This window comes from Etheostoma cragini, chromosome 7 (genome assembly GCF_013103735.1).
Source record: "Etheostoma cragini isolate CJK2018 chromosome 7, CSU_Ecrag_1.0, whole genome shotgun sequence".
Classification (NCBI taxonomy): domain Eukaryota; kingdom Metazoa; phylum Chordata; class Actinopteri; order Perciformes; family Percidae; genus Etheostoma; species Etheostoma cragini.
In genome coordinates this window covers 9,084,309-9,101,650 of record NC_048413.1, presented here as the reverse complement: position 1 = coordinate 9,101,650, position 17,342 = coordinate 9,084,309, and the positions used below count along the sequence as shown (strand labels likewise).

At 39.1% G+C, this 17,342-nt stretch overlaps 2 protein-coding genes and 2 non-coding genes across 9 annotated transcripts; all 4 read right to left on the bottom strand.

Moving 5' to 3' along the window:
• Nucleotides 1-3,089: 3,089 nt before the first annotated feature.
• Nucleotides 3,090-10,796, bottom strand: naca (nascent polypeptide associated complex subunit alpha). 6 transcript variants are annotated; one of them, XM_034876640.1, is made up of 10 exons: nucleotides 10,532-10,796; nucleotides 9,882-9,956; nucleotides 5,999-6,898; nucleotides 5,231-5,644; nucleotides 4,603-4,688; nucleotides 4,266-4,343; nucleotides 4,029-4,175; nucleotides 3,707-3,835; nucleotides 3,463-3,585; nucleotides 3,090-3,202 (listed from the first exon to the last, which is right to left on the bottom strand). In XM_034876640.1, exons 2-10 carry the CDS (start codon nucleotides 9,949-9,951, stop codon nucleotides 3,188-3,190), a joined length of 1,962 nt encoding a protein of 653 aa, XP_034732531.1. In that variant the 5' UTR covers nucleotides 9,952-9,956; nucleotides 10,532-10,796; the 3' UTR covers nucleotides 3,090-3,187. The 6 variants fall into 6 exon arrangements, with proteins under 6 accessions (XP_034732531.1, XP_034732532.1, XP_034732533.1 ...); XM_034876641.1 differs by having other exon boundaries at nucleotides 9,882-9,959; nucleotides 10,532-10,632; XM_034876642.1 differs by lacking the exons at nucleotides 5,231-5,644; nucleotides 5,999-6,898 and adding an exon at nucleotides 7,419-7,823.
• Nucleotides 3,275-3,348, bottom strand: LOC117948398. The gene has a single exon (XR_004657431.1). It is a non-coding gene; the product is annotated as a small nucleolar RNA SNORD59 (small nucleolar RNA).
• LOC117948397 lies at nucleotides 4,439-4,512 on the bottom strand. The gene has a single exon (XR_004657430.1). It is a non-coding gene; the product is annotated as a small nucleolar RNA SNORD59 (small nucleolar RNA).
• Nucleotides 10,797-11,847: 1,051 nt separating the features above from the next.
• On the bottom strand, nucleotides 11,848-16,902 carry prim1 (DNA primase subunit 1). Its single transcript, XM_034876646.1, has 13 exons — nucleotides 16,634-16,902; nucleotides 16,255-16,412; nucleotides 15,911-16,017; nucleotides 15,757-15,830; nucleotides 14,906-15,042; nucleotides 14,311-14,369; nucleotides 14,078-14,187; nucleotides 13,841-13,932; nucleotides 13,600-13,732; nucleotides 13,436-13,505; nucleotides 13,238-13,350; nucleotides 12,186-12,284; nucleotides 11,848-12,012 (listed from the first exon to the last, which is right to left on the bottom strand). The coding sequence occupies exons 1-13, from the start codon at nucleotides 16,752-16,754 to the stop codon at nucleotides 11,993-11,995; spliced, it is 1,293 nt and encodes a 430-aa protein (XP_034732537.1). The 5' UTR covers nucleotides 16,755-16,902; the 3' UTR covers nucleotides 11,848-11,992.
• Between the last annotated feature and the right edge of the window lie 440 nt (nucleotides 16,903-17,342).

Below are 17,342 nucleotides of genomic sequence, written 5' to 3'. Positions count from 1 at the left end.
ACTAAAAAAGAATAGAAATAAAATAGAAACTGTACTGGAATAAAAAGTCGAGCAGGATGATGTTGGTCATATAATAATATAAACCAAAAATAACGATTATTACTTTATTATCATTCATCTCCATAACCTGCCGAGTAATCAAATGTAATATAATTAGTGACACACCAAATATTCAAATATCATGTCTGGTAAAAATTTTAATACCTAGGTGATATCTGAAATAAGGCAGATTACATAAGTCAATCAACAAAGTATGTATTCTCTGCGCTAAGAAGGTGGTGTAGTCTAGGTGTTACACAGGTATACACAGAAGGCTATGTACCCACTAAGATATCAACATAGCTTTATGACAGAACCTTTACTTCAGATATTTGTATTCACAAATACAGGGTTGGGTAATGTGACAGCAAACTAAACTAACACTGCAGAACATTCAGAGACCTTCCTGATGTGAAAGCCCTCACCGAGTTACTGCTTCATATTTGATGGTTTTGAATGTCATCTGCGTTTTCCTTCTCCCAGGCTACATAAAGGTATTTCCACCATGAATTGGTGTATATGTACAGAATGCAGGAAATGAAGTCTTTGACACTCAAAATAACCCTGGGGGAGGACACCCAAACCCAACACACTTTGATATGTGTTTTAGTTGTTTTTTTATATATATATATATATATATAAAGTACAGCATATCCACTACAATACATTAGACTACACCACTGAAAGAAGGTTCAGTTCATCATGAGAGTCTGAGAGAACAGTCTTGGAGAATCGATTGCTTATTAACCTCTAACAAGCTGACAGCAAGAGGGCGGGGGTGAATCACACATCAAAACAGAAGTAGAGTTCACACAGCTAAAATCTAAAAAAACAAGTCATTAGTAAGATATGTTAAAAAACAAATACCTGTTTGTGATTTTCTATTAGTTTTGTCAAACCAACAGTCCCAAAGAGATTCGATTTACGATCATAGTGTGACTTTTGGGGTTACAGATTTTAACTGATAGCCAGTGTAACACACTGATGGGAGTGGAGGTTAAAAAATGTAGGAGGCTCTCATAAACAGAAAGTTTTTTTTTTTAGCTCAACATAGTAGGGACTAAAAGTCAGTGTATTTTGGGCTCTGTTGCATCAATGATTGAAATCTCAATCTCTCTAAAAGTGACTCAACATCAGAGGACTGTGAAACAAAATGGCTGTCCACACTCATCCCTTTCTAGCAGTATGGGAAACGTTGGTATTCATTTGAGTTTTGACAATTTGGAGTTAGTGCAGCCGCCCTATTTAAACAGAATTGATCTTGATGAGCTTGTTCACACAACGTAGGCTACTTAAAAACATAGTACAAGTACTACTTGTACCCAGTGGTGGAGGAAGTATTCTGAGCTATGTGTAATTTTAGGCCAGCCTAAGGCACACCTGTGCAAGAATCATGCTGTCTAATCATCATCTTGATATGCCAAACCTATGAGGTGGATGGATTATCTAGGCAAAGAGCAAAGTGCTCAGTTACACAGATTTTGACTGATTAGTGAACAATATTTGAGAGAAATAAGCCTTTTGTGTACATAGAGAAAGTCGTTGCGTTTATAAGTTTGTTTAGTGTAAATATAAATAGTATTCTTTCCACTGTAAGTCTCACTTGTATTAGAAGCATCAGTAGAAAAATAACTATTTCAGAAACATTTAAAAGTTAAATATAGTAAATTCTAGTAAAAGTACTAGAATCACACTAAAAATTCTCCACTATATATAAAAGCCCTGCATTGAAAATGTTAAAGTAAAAGTATTTAAGTATAAGCAGAAAAAGATATTTGTATGGAATTTAAAAGTATTTAATGCAGAAAAAAAATCTGTTTTGTACATGTATAAACTTTTGAGTATTTAATCTACCTCAAAACACATTTTACAAATTCTTCAGGCTTTGTGTGCAGAACATTTTTATTTGTAAAGTAACTAAATCTGTCAATGTGGAGTTTAAATTACAATATTTCCCTCCAGATGTAGTGGAGTCCAAGTATAAAGTAGCGTGGGAAAAACAAAACACTTTTTTAAAGCAGTTTAATACCAGCATGTTTTACATCCATGTTTACCAGCTTGCAGTCTTCTTCCCAGTGGAAAAGCGCAGCACCCTTGGTAGGACTTTGAGTCACCCAAATGCATTAGTGTACTTGTGTGTGTGCATGAAATAAACAAAACAGGAACTCACTCATAAAAATCTCCATAGGCTTCAAGAGGTCATAAACTCCTCAGGGAACCTTGAAAGAGCTATCAATACTTTCAGTATTTCCATTTGCAACTATTTTATACATGACTGTACTACATTTTACAGAGTAATAGTGTACTTGCTAATCCGCTACATTTATCCAACAGCTGTTACTTTTCAGATTAGGTTGAAAAAAAAAATAGAAAATATATAGATATATATATATATATATATATATATATATATATATATAGATAGATAGATAGAGATATATATATCTCTATCTATCTATCTAGAGATATATATATATATATAGATAGAAGAAAAACAGCAAAAAAATAGAAAATATATATATATATTTTCTATTTTTTTGCTGTTTTTCTTCTATCTATAGCTATATCTATATATATATCTCTATATAGATAGATCTATCTATCTATCTATGGCAGCTCAAACAAAGTACTCCGACACCTTCTCATATGGTTCCATATAAATACTTATACTAAGTCTGAATCCAGGTCAATCTTAACCATACCAAGACCTATGAGATTTATCCATTTTCTTTATAAAGGGAAAATTAAGATGTGACCTGCAGTTGTTTACAGATACACCTCACTTTTTTTTCTTCAAAAACTGCTCAACTTTGGACTTAGACATGTCTATTCACTGAACTGTGTTCATTGTCAAGTTTAGCTCAAGGCAATGACAATCTTATCAATTGAGGTGTCAACAGGGTCCCATGCGATGGGTCCAGCTCCCTGTGAACCCCATTTAAAAAAAAAAAAAAAAAAAAAAAAACTCTATATTTCTAGTAATTTCAGTCAGCTGAAGGGACGGCTGCCCTACCCCATTTACCAATGAAGTGCAAAAACAGAACATTCATTTTTATCAAGCCACAACTTTATTTCCATCTTGGGTATAAATTGTATAAACGAGCTTAAATCAGCAACCTTTCTTCAACCCTTTATTACCAGGGTCCCATTACATCGTCAACTCCTGCAAAAGGAACAAAAAAGGTTTGTTACGATATGTTTTAAGAGGTTTTTCCCTACAATTTAAAGATTTTTCTCTTCTCAGGACAGAAATGTTTGCTTCAGTAAATTCAGAAGAACGAAAGTCACTGTATTATTCATCACTGAAGAGTTTTAACTACACATTTATCTACAGAGATCTGAGCAAGCCATTTAAAATGGCGCGTTGAACAAAGACTCCAAACGATTTCAACCTTCAATAGCTTTCAGTTTCTAAAATCTTACCATAATAGCATTGACAATGTCGTTGTTGTTGTTCTTCAGGGCGCGTACAGCCTTCGCCCGCGACACGTTGGCTTGTGACATGACGAGTTCGATGTCCTTGACCTCAACTCCGGTCTCATCCACCTGTGTATTATTAAAGAAAAAAAAGAAAAGTAAAAGGGTAGTGAATTTTTATATTGCACACGTTAAAACAAACTGCATATTCGTAAGTGTTCATCTTCACTTGATTACAACTGCGTCTTACCTCTTCTTCTTCGCTCTCCTCCTGTACGGTTGGCGTCTGTGTGTTTTCCTGGATGTTTGATACAGCTTCTCCCTGTACCTTGAATTTTTCTGCCGCAGCCAGCTGGGCTTGCTGGGAAAGATCTTCGATCTAGGAAACAAGTGTGAAATAAGATATCAATACATTTGGCAGAACATTTTCAATTGAGAGTATTTTGTACCATTTTGATGATTCACGTGTTATCATTACTTGGATCTTTAATCAGTAGTTTGCTGACCTATAAGAAGTTAAAACTAGACCGGACAGTAAGACGTGTAATTACTAGACCTGACTGGCTACATACCTTAGCTTCACCGAAGACGATGTATGTGTCTGATGCAGGGCTCTTGTAGACGTCTGGTTTGGTAATGACAAACAAGATGTTCTTTGACTTGCGAATGGTGACCCTGGTGACCCCCGTTACCTGCCTGAGACCGAGCTTCGACATCGCCTGCAAAAAATAAAAGTAATTTTACCAATGTGGCCAATTTTTACCTTCAAAGAAAGGAAATGACCTCTACCGTCACACGAAGATAATTACCTTTCGTGCTTTCTTTTCACTGCGGCTCTGTTTGGCTTTGCTGACAGGTTCCTCGTCTATTTCGGCAGCTGCTGCAAGCTGTAAGACACCGAATGTTCATCCACATGTTACATCAATAAAGCTAGGCTGAGGAATTAGGAGACTTGAGTTTTTGTCATTGTGCAAACACTTTCTCTTCTCAGGACAGAAAGATTGGCTTCAGTAGGCTCAGAAGAACGAAAGTCACTGTGTAAATCATCACTGAAGAGTGAAGGATAAACATCCCTTCAAAAAAACTGTTTAGGTTCAAGTGTTTGTTTCGGTTCAAGTCAACGTATCAAGACCAGACTGAACTCACCTGAGCTTGCTGTGTCTGTGTCTGTGCAGAGTCCTGTTCCTCCAGCTCAGGGACCGAGTCATCACTGTCTGACTCTGTACCGGATCCTACAGAACCAGAAATAAAGTTAGTCACAACGTGCAAACTATTAAATACATGTATGCTTGCAAGTCATTATGAAAATATGCTGCATTAATTCTGGGGAATGAAAAGAGGCAGGTTAATAGTAATCCCAAATAAAATATGTTGAGATGAACATACACCCACCAAATATGTTGAAAACTTGAAGTAAATGTAAAACTGCGATAACCATTAACTTGTGGTTGCAAAAGCGTCCAAACTTCTGTTGACAATACCCTCCTGTCCAATGCCACATTGACCAGACCGCCACAAGACATCTTCACTGTTTTTTTGTTTTTTTTAAATCATTGCACACATGAAACTGCACACCAATACTAACCATATGCAACAAAACTTCACAAAATTAGGAGCATCTATGTTAACTAGGTTGCATCTTTAAGAAAGGACCATTTAAAACTTATACCTCACAACCATGGATAGATTTTTAAGAGAACATTTCTCAGCCTCTGAGCAGTTCCCAGAGGCTTAGATATTGAAAACAATTGCAAGAAAGAAAGTAAGAAAATACCCTTGTCGTTCTTGATCACAGGCTCCACCTTGACTGGAGCTTTGGCAGGTGTGGGGTCAGGTTTGGGTGTAGAGACGCATTCAGAAGGAGTTTTACCAATTACCTCAACCTCAGGTTTAACAGGGGCAGGTTTTGCAACTGCCTCAGCAAATGTGAGTTTAAGGGGAGCTGGGGAAGGGGCAGAAACAGCAGGCTCAACTGGAGCAGGCTTTAACGGAGCAGATGAAGGTTCAACTAGTGGTTTGGAAGGCTTGGCAACCACAGCTGGTGCCGCAATTACTGGCTTAGCACCCATCACAGGAGTGGGGTTGGTAACCTCAGCGGCAGCTGCTTTGACCTGAGCAGCTGGCTCAGCAGCTGCCACCGGAGCAGGTTTGGCCTGAGCAGCTGCCACCGGAGCAGGTTTGGCCTGAGAAGCTGCCACTGGAGCAGGTTTGGCCTGAGAAGCTGCCACTGGAGCAGGTTTGGCCTGAGAAGCTGCCACTGGAGCAGGTTTGGCCTGAGAAGCTGGCTCAGCTGCTGCCACTGGAGCAGGTTTGGCCTGAACAGCTGGCTCAGCAGCTGCCACTGGAGCAGGTTTGGCCTGAACAGCTGCCACTGGAGCAGGTTTGGCCTGGGCAGCTGGCTCAGCAGCTACCACTGGAGCAGGTTTGGCCTGAACAGCTGCCACTGGAGCAGGTTTGGCCTGAACAGCTGGCTCAGCAGCTGCCACTGGAGCAGGTTTGGCCTGAACAGCTGGCTTAACCTCAACCGGAGCAGGTTTGGCCTCAGCTGGCTCAGGAGAAGGTTTGCTTGGGGAGGCGCCCTTAACAGCCTCAATTTTAGCTGGGGCTGTAGTAGGATCTTTGATGCGAGCCGGTTTAGGAACCTTAACAGCTGCAGCTGAGGCTTCAGCAACAACTTTAGCACTTTCAACAGGAGCAGATTTAACTGTCGCTGCTGTGACAACCTTAACAGGCACAGACTTGGTCTCAATATCCGCCTGGGGCTTGGATGTTACCTTTACCTCTACAGTCGGTACGGGTGCTGTCATTTTAATTGGCTTCTCAGGTGGGATAAGTGGAGGGAGATCTTCATCAGCATCTGCAATAACAGGCGCAGCTTTTGATTGAGTGGTCTTGACTTCAGCTGATGCGGGAGGGCTAGAGGTAAGAGTATCTGAAAATGAAATGGGAGCTGCCACGGCAGGCATTGAGGCAACTTTAAAAGCAGCTGGGGCTGCAACAGCTGCCGGGGGCTTATTTGGCGTAACTGGGGCAGATTTTGCTTTAACTACAGTTTGCTTAGGGCTAGCTTCTACATGGTTTTCATTTGATGGCGTGACCTGGCCCTCCAATGGGGCAGGAGAAGGCACAAATGCCTCTCCTTTCTTAGCTTTTCCTTGTTTGCCAGCCTTGACAACTTTCGGGGCATAGCTGTTTGCCTGACTAGTGAGGCCAGCTGAGGTAGCTAAGGGAGATGGCACGGGTGAAAGGGGGGTAGTGGAAGAAGTAGATTTTGGTGAGGTGGGAGAGGAGGAAGAGGCAGACATGGAAGAACGTTTTCTTCTGCCAGGAACAGCCTTTGGGGCGGAGAAACCCTGCGCATTCTTGGCATCTTTGCCTTTGGGCTTTGCAGGGCCAGAAGCTGCCTGGGGTTTCTGGGTGGAAGCTGGGGCAGGAGGTGTAGCTGAATAGAAAAATCACTTTTAAGTCTTTTGACGTGAGAAGTCTTACTCATGCGGATTAAAAGATCACAAACCAAGACACACTCTCCTTGCTTAGGGTTAGGAAAAGACACACCTGCCTAGCTTTAGAGTTTGATGCAAAACACTCAAAATGCAGACCATACTACTACTTCCACACAGAAAACCGTTTAATTTAGTGAGAATGCACTTAGGACCAAAGGGAAAATCATATTTATAATCCACATCGTTAAATATTGCCCTTGCACATTACCGAGTGCATAAACGCACCAGCTATCACTGAACTGGTGTTTCATGGTAGAACTGACCTGACGCCTTGTCGAAAAAATAACCTTAACGAATCCTAAGCAATTAAAACACAAGTACAATAAGGCATTTCCTCTGAACTATGTCTTAATCAATAAAAGAATGTTACCACCTGCGAAAACACATTTAAAAGGGTGCATTCAAATGATTGCGACAACGTGGGGAGAAGGGAGCGCCTGCTATTTAGGATAAACCAACCTGACAGGTGGCGAGTCGAAAAAGGTGGGCCTCCACATTTGGAGGACTCCTTTGACTGAATGGCCTTGGAGAGAAGTCTAACAGCTTTCTTGTCAAGTTCTTCATTTTGAGTACCCACGTCAACGTTATCACCAGGCAATGCTTCGTCCTGCGCTGCGACCAGGCAAAGATTCTTTACGTTTTCTACCTCAGTCTTTGGGGCATTAGTGGCCTTCACGTATTCATGAGCAGATGGTTTCGGATCATCGGGAATTTCTTCTAGCACTGCACTGGGCTTGTCTTCAGAGGCCTCTGCTTCAACAGAAACCTGCTCAACCTCTTGGCTGTCTGATTCCTCAGCGGTCACAGACTCCTGACTTTGTATCTTCACAGACGAACCGGCTTCTTCATGAGTGGGTGGTCCTTCTGAGGAACCAATGGGAGTCTCAGCAGAAGGCACAGACTCTAGAGGAACTGGCGTGTCAGGTGAAGCACCGGCTGGGTCAGCAGTCGCCTCTTGCTGTGAGACAGGTGTTGCCGCCAACCCAGTCTCTTTAGTTTGCATGGTCTTTTGACCAGCAGCTACACCATTTGCTTGATCACCAGTAGTCTGAATGCTAGCTTCTTCAGGGGAGACTATCTCTTGAGCCGGAACAGAGGTCTCTGGAGGACTCTCCAGTGGGATTGCCTTGCTCATAGGAATGGCCATCTCGGGAACAGCCATCCCAGAAGGAGCAGAAGAATTCAATACTCCTACAGCTGATTAAGGATTAAGGAAGATTAAGCAACAAGAGTAACAAGGGGAAGGGCAATCACAGTAGTTTGACGAGCAAATCTACTTCGACGCAAATTTTAAGAGTCTTCATGACTACACTGTGAAGTGGAAAAGAAAACGTGCTCCACACGTGAACAGAACATACAAGTTTGTGAGAAGAATGTGGCTTGGCTTGCGTTTTACCAAAATAAAAGAAGGGAAAGTGTTTGGTGCGTTACGTTAAAGAAAAAAATAACCCCATGGTCCAAACTCCATGCAGTGTCCGTATGTGAACAACACTAGAGGATCTGTGCAGAACTATGTATGAAAATAAGATATATATCAACTAACTAAAATCTTGAATTAGACTGCATAGCATGTGTACATTGTTGTACTGCTTTGTGGCAAAAATATATGGATTCACATTGAAATCCATTTCAAAAGAGCTTTTCAAAATGAGAGCATTTGTCAGCATTAGTAGCGTGTTGCCAGAGTAATGCCAACACAAACTCAATACCTATGAAATAATGACCCAACACTTGCCCTTATTTTGAGCAGTGTCGGTACCGACACATCTGCGGTTGACGCTGCGTCAGTCATCAATCACTTGTCATCAAGGAAACACAGTCATTGAAATGAGACATCTTTCCTTCTCCAACCTCATCTGAACTGCTCTGGTCTTTTTTTGCCATGGAGTTTGTTTTTTTTCCAGGACAATGTGATGTTAAGTCCAAAACGTGTACAAACAATTTCCACTGTGGCAACTGATCTGTTGGTATAAAAGTCTCTGCCCCACCCTCGAGCAAGCACATCACCCTCATACAGATCCATTTCTGGGGGAAGACACTGGTGAAAAGTGACGCACCAAAGTATAAAAACCTGGAGAATCATGCCAAATAATAGTTATGAGTCACGGTTTCATACAAATTAAATGTTTATGCAACACCCTCCCTGACGTAAACACAACACATCCAGGACATGACAGCCCAGACTTCAGACAAATCCATTTTACAATTTATTAACCAGATAGTCTCATTTGTGGTCAAAAGAGCACCATGTAGATCATGCTAACTAATCAAAGTATGTATGTTATCTTTAAACTATATTTACATGCCAGTAGAACCAAACTGAAGCGAAAAAGAGAAAAGGACTTACACGCATCCTTACCCTTAAAATATAGCTTGTGTAACTAAAAAAATATGAATTTATATAATTATCCTGCAATAATAAACATGCAACACAAAATGAGCTGTGCCAGATAAATCTATAGTGGGTTTTCAAGGCATTTAGTGTGCACAGGGAATACCACTCAACACCATGCAAATCCAGTTGTCAGTGCAAGTCATCGCACACCATTGTGAGTTTGTATAAATAGAAAGAGGGGGTCCTGGATTACTCTTTTCAAACCAAGGAACGCAACATCACCACTGAAAATCTCGCAATGGGTAAACTATGGTTACAAATGTCCCAACACAAGGCTGGGGACAGTCAAAACAACCTTCACCTGTTACATCAAATGAGACAACTCCCTGAGCCAAATAATTGTCCCAACATCAATATTGTCCTTTTACTTGAATTACCTTCCAAAGATGGCCATTTGTTTAACAATTCACCCGTTCTTTGAGTAACAGCAAGGTAAATAGGAAAATCTATATTCCTTGAGTTCCAGGACCCCGTTGTTTAATATGCATTATTGCATGCACACTTATGATCAGGTAAAATATACGAACCGGTCTCCACTTGAGGCTGCTGCATCTCCTGCTCTGTGACTGGGACCGTTTCTGTAGCTTCACCAGGCATGGTTGCTGCTGAAGAAAAGGCAGTTTATTAGTTTAAGCAAAGTCTTACAAACTAACCTTACTAGTGGTGGAAAAACACATTTAGTCAAGACTTATGTGGCACTCTACGGATCACTGACGTTAGCAAGCACTAGTTAGCCGATTCAGACACTGACTTGCAGTTATAGCTAACGTAAATTGAACAGGTGACGGAGCCCATGCTTTAGCCCAGTCTGTAACGGTACTCTCTTATGAAGAAGCATTTAGAAAACGGCTTCTGATAGCCTCAACAGGGGAAAGCTAACGACTACTCTAACACCATCGCTTTTTACTCAAATTTAAAGTTGTCACAGATTAACCCCCATAGTCAGCTCACTGCGGCCCTGACAGGCTGCTAGTCTACTGGAAGTCATGTTCCCCCATTTTGAGCAGGTAATCGGTGTTACAACGGTACACATATCACTGAAGAGAGGGACACAATAGAACCAATATCTGTACCAGCTTGATGACACTACTTTACTTTAAGGCATGACACGTTTAAAACAGACGGTAATAAGTGAATAAAGGCTGGATGATGTTGGATTATCAAGGGAGACACTCACCGACTCGGGACGTTATATCCAAGATGGCTGTGAGAGAGAAATTCTGACCTCAGATTCACGGTAATATCCTGTTTGGAGCGGCCTTCTTCTTCCGGGTTGTTTAAAGGCACAACGAGTGATATGTTATCATATAAGTTATATCCAGATCCACATACAGTACGTTATGAAGGAGTTTTACTTCTAGAAAAAAAACGCATTTTACTAAATTTAAATCATGTTTCAATACTAAATATTTGTAACGTTACTTTTGTATTTTCATTTTATGCTTGTATAACTGTTAGGTTACTAGAAAACGCAATATTTTAATCAAGAACAATTTAAAGGAAAAATTGTATTTGTAATTGTATTTTTTAATTTGATGCCACCTTATAATTTTTCAAATGACTGTTAAAATAACGGTCACCTGTTAATAGAAAATAAACAACATTTTACTCAAATACAATTTAGATTATTTGTACTCGCTTATTTTAATGTTATGCCACTTTATATGTCAATGAAATAACCGTTAATCACAAACCAGCTGAGCCAACTCAATAAATGTCTGACCATACCTATTGTAAATATACTGTATAAATGTTACTATCTTAATATTACTTCATTACATATCAGAGGGAAATATTATTTAATCAACATTTATCTGACCGCTATATTTTACTGATACAGATAGACTTTACATACATACTGTATATGATCAGCATATTAAATATGATAAATAGTCAACTGTCTTTTTTAATTCAATATTAAAATGTAAAAATAAAAGAATTATCAATTAAATCCAAAGTTTACAAGAAGTTTAAATTATCTCAACATAACTACCACAGTAAAATATTTCTTATACATTAATTCATCTGTAATTATCAAATTATATATATGGTTGTTTAATTTAATGTGGAATAACATTTCCCTCTGATGTGTAATGGACTAAGCCAAAAAAACAAAACATTTATATACAGTATATTTACAATTGGTTTTAAAAACTATGGATAGTAAGAAATCTTTTTTCATAATTGTGCTATGAGTGTTGGTATTCAATTTGTCATATGTACTTAGAATAAATGTCAGATTAACTAACTTACTTAACCATTTGCTATTTGGGGTAAAAAAAATCATCTGTAAAAATTCTTGTTCTTACTAAAAGTAAACAGTAATACAATTTCAATAAATTTGAAATAAAATTGAAGTATCACATTTATTTTCACAAATGACTGTACAGTAGAAAAAGGTTGGCAGAGAGCAGACAAACATACAATCCTACAGTAAGGACATTATTTACTTGAGTTTTGTTTAGAAATGTATTATTACAGAGTTTCAGAAGAGTTTAATTGTTCATAAGAAAAAAGTAATTTTTTTACCACAACATGAAGCCCTCAAAACAGGACCGTTTACATCATCACCAACATTAAGTAATATGGACCTATTAACACTTCCACTGCTGTATCACTTCCTGATTGTTGATCCAGTTCAGAAGTCTTTCTGAAGATCTAAAAAAGGAAGAAAAAAAACAAAACAGATTAAAAGGAAAGATCAAACTTCTGTGGCGCCCTAGTAGCTCACCAGGTTGAGTGTGCATCCCATATACTAAGGCCTGGGTTTGACTCTATCCCCCCAACTTCTTAAAGTTACCTGCATTTCATCTACTAAGAATAAAACTTACCACTCTTTTTGAGAAGTTCTCCTTTCCATGAGTGAGCCATCTTGTCCAGAAACTGGTCAAAGTATTTCACATATTTCGCCAGGCTTGTTCTTTTGTAATCTGTCAAAAGTAATCAGTTACTCAGATTACTTAGAATAAACTAAAACTCTATGGGTTCTCATTGATAGTTTGCATATCTCATCATGTAAAAAATAATTATTAATGATCAAAATTACAATAAAACCGGGACAATAATTCCTATCCTACAATAGGAGAGGCTCCACATTTCTTCAGTACGTGCTGTATGTTTGAATTTATTTTGATAAATAAAAGAAAATGAATTGAGGCTCAGCGTGTCAAAGCTGATGTACCACATTTGCCTCATTTTTGCCAGGAAAAAAATGCCAAAACCTAAATAGTCAACAGACTACAGAAGACAGACATCAACGGGTGTTTTGAACTTTGAGTAAACTTTGAGTTTGAGTAAAGTGGGGAACTTTTTGAAGTCAATTGACTCACTCAGTTGTGTAGACATCCCGGTATTAATCCACATATTAAGCCACGTTGCCTCCTGTTCTCCTTTACCTAGTTAAGGTAAGCTAAATTAGCCTCCTTGTGTTTGTTTCTCAAATGTAGGCTACTTTCAAATTCATGGGATGTTTCCCTGTAATAAACTGTCCACATATTTTACCACCTTACACTGAAAGGCCCTTGCTTTTATCTGTCACAGTCATAATCAAATAGGACTCTGTTGCTTTCCTACGATTTTTGGTTCCACCATGAGGCCAGGCGAAAGCCACGGACTGTTATATATAACGCTATTTGCTCTATAAAAGACATTGAGAAAGACAAAAACTGAGGAAATTTACTCGATAATTTTAACCCAAATTTTTTTTTTTGCCACCTATAGCACATTGCATCACCACAAGCCTAAAAACATATACGCCTGAAAAGAAAATCAGCCCATATCGGTTTTAAATAACCAAATATTTGTATTGGTATCGGTCCTAAAAATCCTTTATCGGTCGGGCTCTAGACACGATAAACCTGAAATTCAGATTTCAGAAGCTCACCTCTGATCTTTCGTCTCTCTGCTGCGTCCTTCTCGTTTTCCTTCTCCTTGGTGTCCTCTGACTTCTCTTCCTCTTCGCCGGTCCTGGGTCGATCCAGCTCCTCACAGATCTGACTGAAAAAAATAAGTTATAACATTAGCTCTGTTAAATATCAAACGTCACACACAACAGAGCACAAGACGTTCAATGATCTCTTACCTGATTGTAGGCACAGCAAAAGGATCAAACGTTTCTAATTCTTTGAGGTCCATGGGAACAGAAATACGCCCTGGCAAGAGTTCAAAAGAGAGAAGTCACAGTAAGACTGTTGGTGGTGTATTTGCCACGCCATCTTGATTAAATCTCCTTAGATCTATGCTCACCTGTTTTGGGATGGACGCTGAAGGGGCTTTTCAGCAAATGGTTCACTCCTTTACTGACATTCACATCCAGACGTGGGTAACAATACTGCAGCATGATTTCTTTCTCAAAGTATTGGCCCTTTTTGGCAGTGCCCTGGAGAAGGAAAGATTATACCATTGTGTGTTTATTATAAGCTCGCTCGCTCGCTGTAATATTTATATTTAACAACTACCATTATGTAATAAAAGCACAATTACCAACCTGTTTCCTTTTGGCTTGTTCAATTACCAGTTTCCAACGGTTCTCAGGTTTCTTTTCATTTCGAAAGTCCTGCTGTAATTCTTTTCTTACATGTAAAAGCAGGAGTTAAGGTCAAGGCCAGTTATTTCACAAGGTTTTAATTAAACAGAAAAAAAGACCACACTCTCATATTTGAATCACATTTGAGAAAATACAGGGTTTTTTCTCAGCTCTATTGCATTTTGTAAAAAAGGATATCTTCAGGCATGAGTGCCAGCACTTTGTCGACGGATTCCTTGCGTCCCAGTATGTCCTGTTCCTGTAGTGCGTACCGAGGGAAGTATCGCTCCACCACCGCCAAAGACTCTCTGTTGAGATCACGGATACAGACTCTTAAACATCAGTCAAAGGCTTAGACCTCAATACCAGTCAGTGCAATTAGACATAAACAAACAGTTACAGCTTCACTAATACAATACTCTGATTCTTACCTGATAAAAGGATGAATTGGATCTGTGAGCACAACTTTCTTCAGCATCTCATCACCTCCCTATAAAACAGCAGCGAATAGAACATCAAAAACATTAACTAACTGGTTTTATACGGATAAAACATATCTAGTTGAAGGAAAAGAAAACGTAGGAATATTCTTATGTTCCGTGTAGGGCTGCAACCAGCAGTGTTTCATTGACTAAATTGACTCTAATTTTAGCATAAATCGTCAATGGCTTGGTCTATAAAATTGAGAAAAAAAGTGAAAACTCCCTGTTTTAACTTCTTACGGCCCAAGGTGATGTATTCATACAGTTAGTTAAATGCGACCAAATGTTCAAAACATAAAGATATTCAGTTTACTATCATATATTATGACATATATTATGAAAAAAGCATCAGATTCTTACAATTGAAAAGTTGGTACAAGGAAATTGGTTTTGCATTTATTTTAATAATAACTGACTATACCTGAGATAAAATGGACAATTTATTGTTCTATTTTACCTGAGAAAAACACACTGATACACACACAATGCTGAACACAAAACCCTGCCGCTTCATATGTCCTAATCATCTAGTAAAAACCGTTACCTTAACCAGGCTGAGGTATTCAGCCACTGCAGAGCGTGCTGCTACTGAGAGCTTCCTGGCAGCTTCATCACACACCCAGCAATGCACTCCTCTTCTGCCAGAATAAACCCACAGCAGGTGCTGGAACCCAAAGTCCTCTAGAAGATCACAAACATCAAAAATAAGTGTTTGATGCCAAGTAGGCCTGCACGATTAATCGTTATAAAATTACAATCTCAATTAAATTAAATTAAATCTAATTCAATTTTATTTATAGTATCAATTCACAACAAGAGTTATCTCGAGATACTTTACAGATAGAGCAGGTCCAAACCACACTCCAGAATTTACAATGACCCAACAGTTCTAGTAGTTTCCTCCAGAGCAAGCAACAGTGCGACCGTGGCGAGGAAAAACTTCCTTTTAGGCAGAATCCTGGGACAGACCCAGGCTCTTCACCCTTCTACAATTTAATTTCTAAATGACTTTGATTTGCCCACAATCCGGTAAGAGATCATTTAATGTCTTGTGCTCTGTTTCGTGCAGCGTTTGATATTTAACAGAGCTACTGTTTTAACTTTTAATTTCTGTAGTCAGATCGATTGTTGAATACATTGAAAACAACTAAACTTGAAAATTAAAATTTGAAAACAAAAAGTCAAAACAAAATAAAAACTAATGAAAAATGCAAAACTATAATAATCTTGGTTTGGTACTGCCAATTTATTTTGTTTTGTCATTGTCGTAAAAGCCATTCAAAGCACCAACAACAAAAATTGTGATTTGTATTTTTTTCCCCGAATTGTGCAGGCCTAATGCTAAGTCTGCCAAAAATCTAAAATAACATAACACAAAACCAAAGACATACAAACCTCGAAGAGCTCTATCCAGGATGTGAATGGCGATGGTCATCAGGGTCCAACACTTGCAGCAAATGTCTGCAGCACTAAAATGAGAGTTTGTGTTATCTCTGTGACGTGACAAGATATTATGAATTAAACAAGATCAACCCCATCATCAGTTCACCTGCAACAGCTTCTGACATCATCATAATCTGTCATATCAATATCGAATACGAGCTCCTTCTCCAGGGCCTGGAAGCTCCCTGACTTCACTGTGTTGTGCTGACTGGGCTGTGGGTCAGAATCAGAATCAGTTTTAATGGCCAGACAATAGTAAACACAAACAGGGAACTCGACTCTGGCTGTTTGATGCTCACACAGAAATAGACATACGCCAAAAAAAAAAAAAGAACAACAAAGCTGAAAAGGTATACATAAACAATTGACAACTAAGATTATGTACAAAGAGATTCAACTTTATCAATACTATGTCTGCAGTTACACAAAAAAAGTAGTATGCAGTCTCACCCTGTGACTGTATATGGCTCCAATGTCAATTTTGTAAGGGTTTATTTTCTGCATTTCCTTCTCCAGCTCGGTCTGTGTGCTGAAAGACTGGTAGCGGACATAGATGTCATCTTTGAGTGTGAAGGAGAACTCACGGTTCTGAAAGTAGTTCTTCTGCACTGAGGTTGCAGACGCAAATATAACACATTAGAATCCGACAGTGTTGTTGACTCTTTAACTATGAGGCATGGGAGGGAATACAGGACACCACGTCGAACAACAAAGACAGGTATGTCATTAATACACACAGGCAGCTAAACCGCAAATAACACTGGTTAACATGACTTGCTAATGTTGCTTTTTGCTGGCTTTCCAGGTCTGTAGGCCTAACTTTACTCACCTCCTCCATAGTTTAGCCAGCGATAATACTGGGAGAAGGGGAACAGGCGTCGGTAATACAGCGGTAATAAATCCGGTAAACAGGCCGAGTCATAATGTGAGGACGACTTTAGTGACAACATAGTAACAGCTACGGTATCGTTGTAAAATTACGTTAAATTGTAAGCAAGACGCTTGCTACGGGCTGACAGTTCAGTGTGTTCGGTGTCTTAGCTACACCGAGTGTAGCGCGGGAAAACTCTTAAGCGGAGGGGAGAACCAATGAGACAAGGATAAGACAATGACGTCAACGAAACTCGAAAATTGTCTTCCTAAGTAATCGATATTTTCCCCAATTAGCTTCTTTGTTGGAGAAAATGTTAAGGCAGTTAGTTGCGAAAGAGTTTAACTTGATTGTGGCGCCATATAATAGGCTTCGTTAGTTGATGTTCTCAAAGCTTGCTACCACCTTGTAATTTTCATCCTTCAACAGAAGTGAAGGCGGAAGTGTCACCGGGTGAACAGAGGATCATGGGACGTGTAGTCACTTGACTCTGCTGCAAAACATGTGAAATAACTTAATAAATAGCTTAAGCGAAAATAGATAAAGTACTGCAATGTGCGAAAAGAAAAGTATTCTATAATCACTCCAGCAACAAAGCGATTACTGAATCCTGTTGAATGGGTTGTGATTTCATGACTTTGTTTAGTTTTTAATTTCTTTCTTACAC

Coding starts and splice junctions, on each gene's coding strand:
- naca (XM_034876640.1), bottom strand. CDS start 9,951: ATGCCTGGTGAAGCTACAGAAACGGTCCCAGTCACAGAGCAGGAGATG. Junction 6,899..9,881: donor GCAGCCTCAAGTGGAGACCG/GTTCGTATATTT, acceptor TTTTCTATTCAG/CTACACCTCCTGCCCCAGCT. Junction 4,689..5,230: donor TGTGATCAAGAACGACAAGG/GTATTTTCTTAC, acceptor CTGGTTCTGTAG/GATCCGGTACAGAGTCAGAC.
- prim1 (XM_034876646.1), bottom strand. CDS start 16,754: ATGTTGTCACTAAAGTCGTCCTCACATTATGACTCGGCCTGTTTACCG. Junction 15,043..15,756: donor CCTGGATAGAGCTCTTCGAG/GTTTGTATGTCT, acceptor GTGATCTTCTAG/AGGACTTTGGGTTCCAGCAC. Junction 13,506..13,599: donor CAGCGTCCATCCCAAAACAG/GTGAGCATAGAT, acceptor AACTCTTGCCAG/GGCGTATTTCTGTTCCCATG.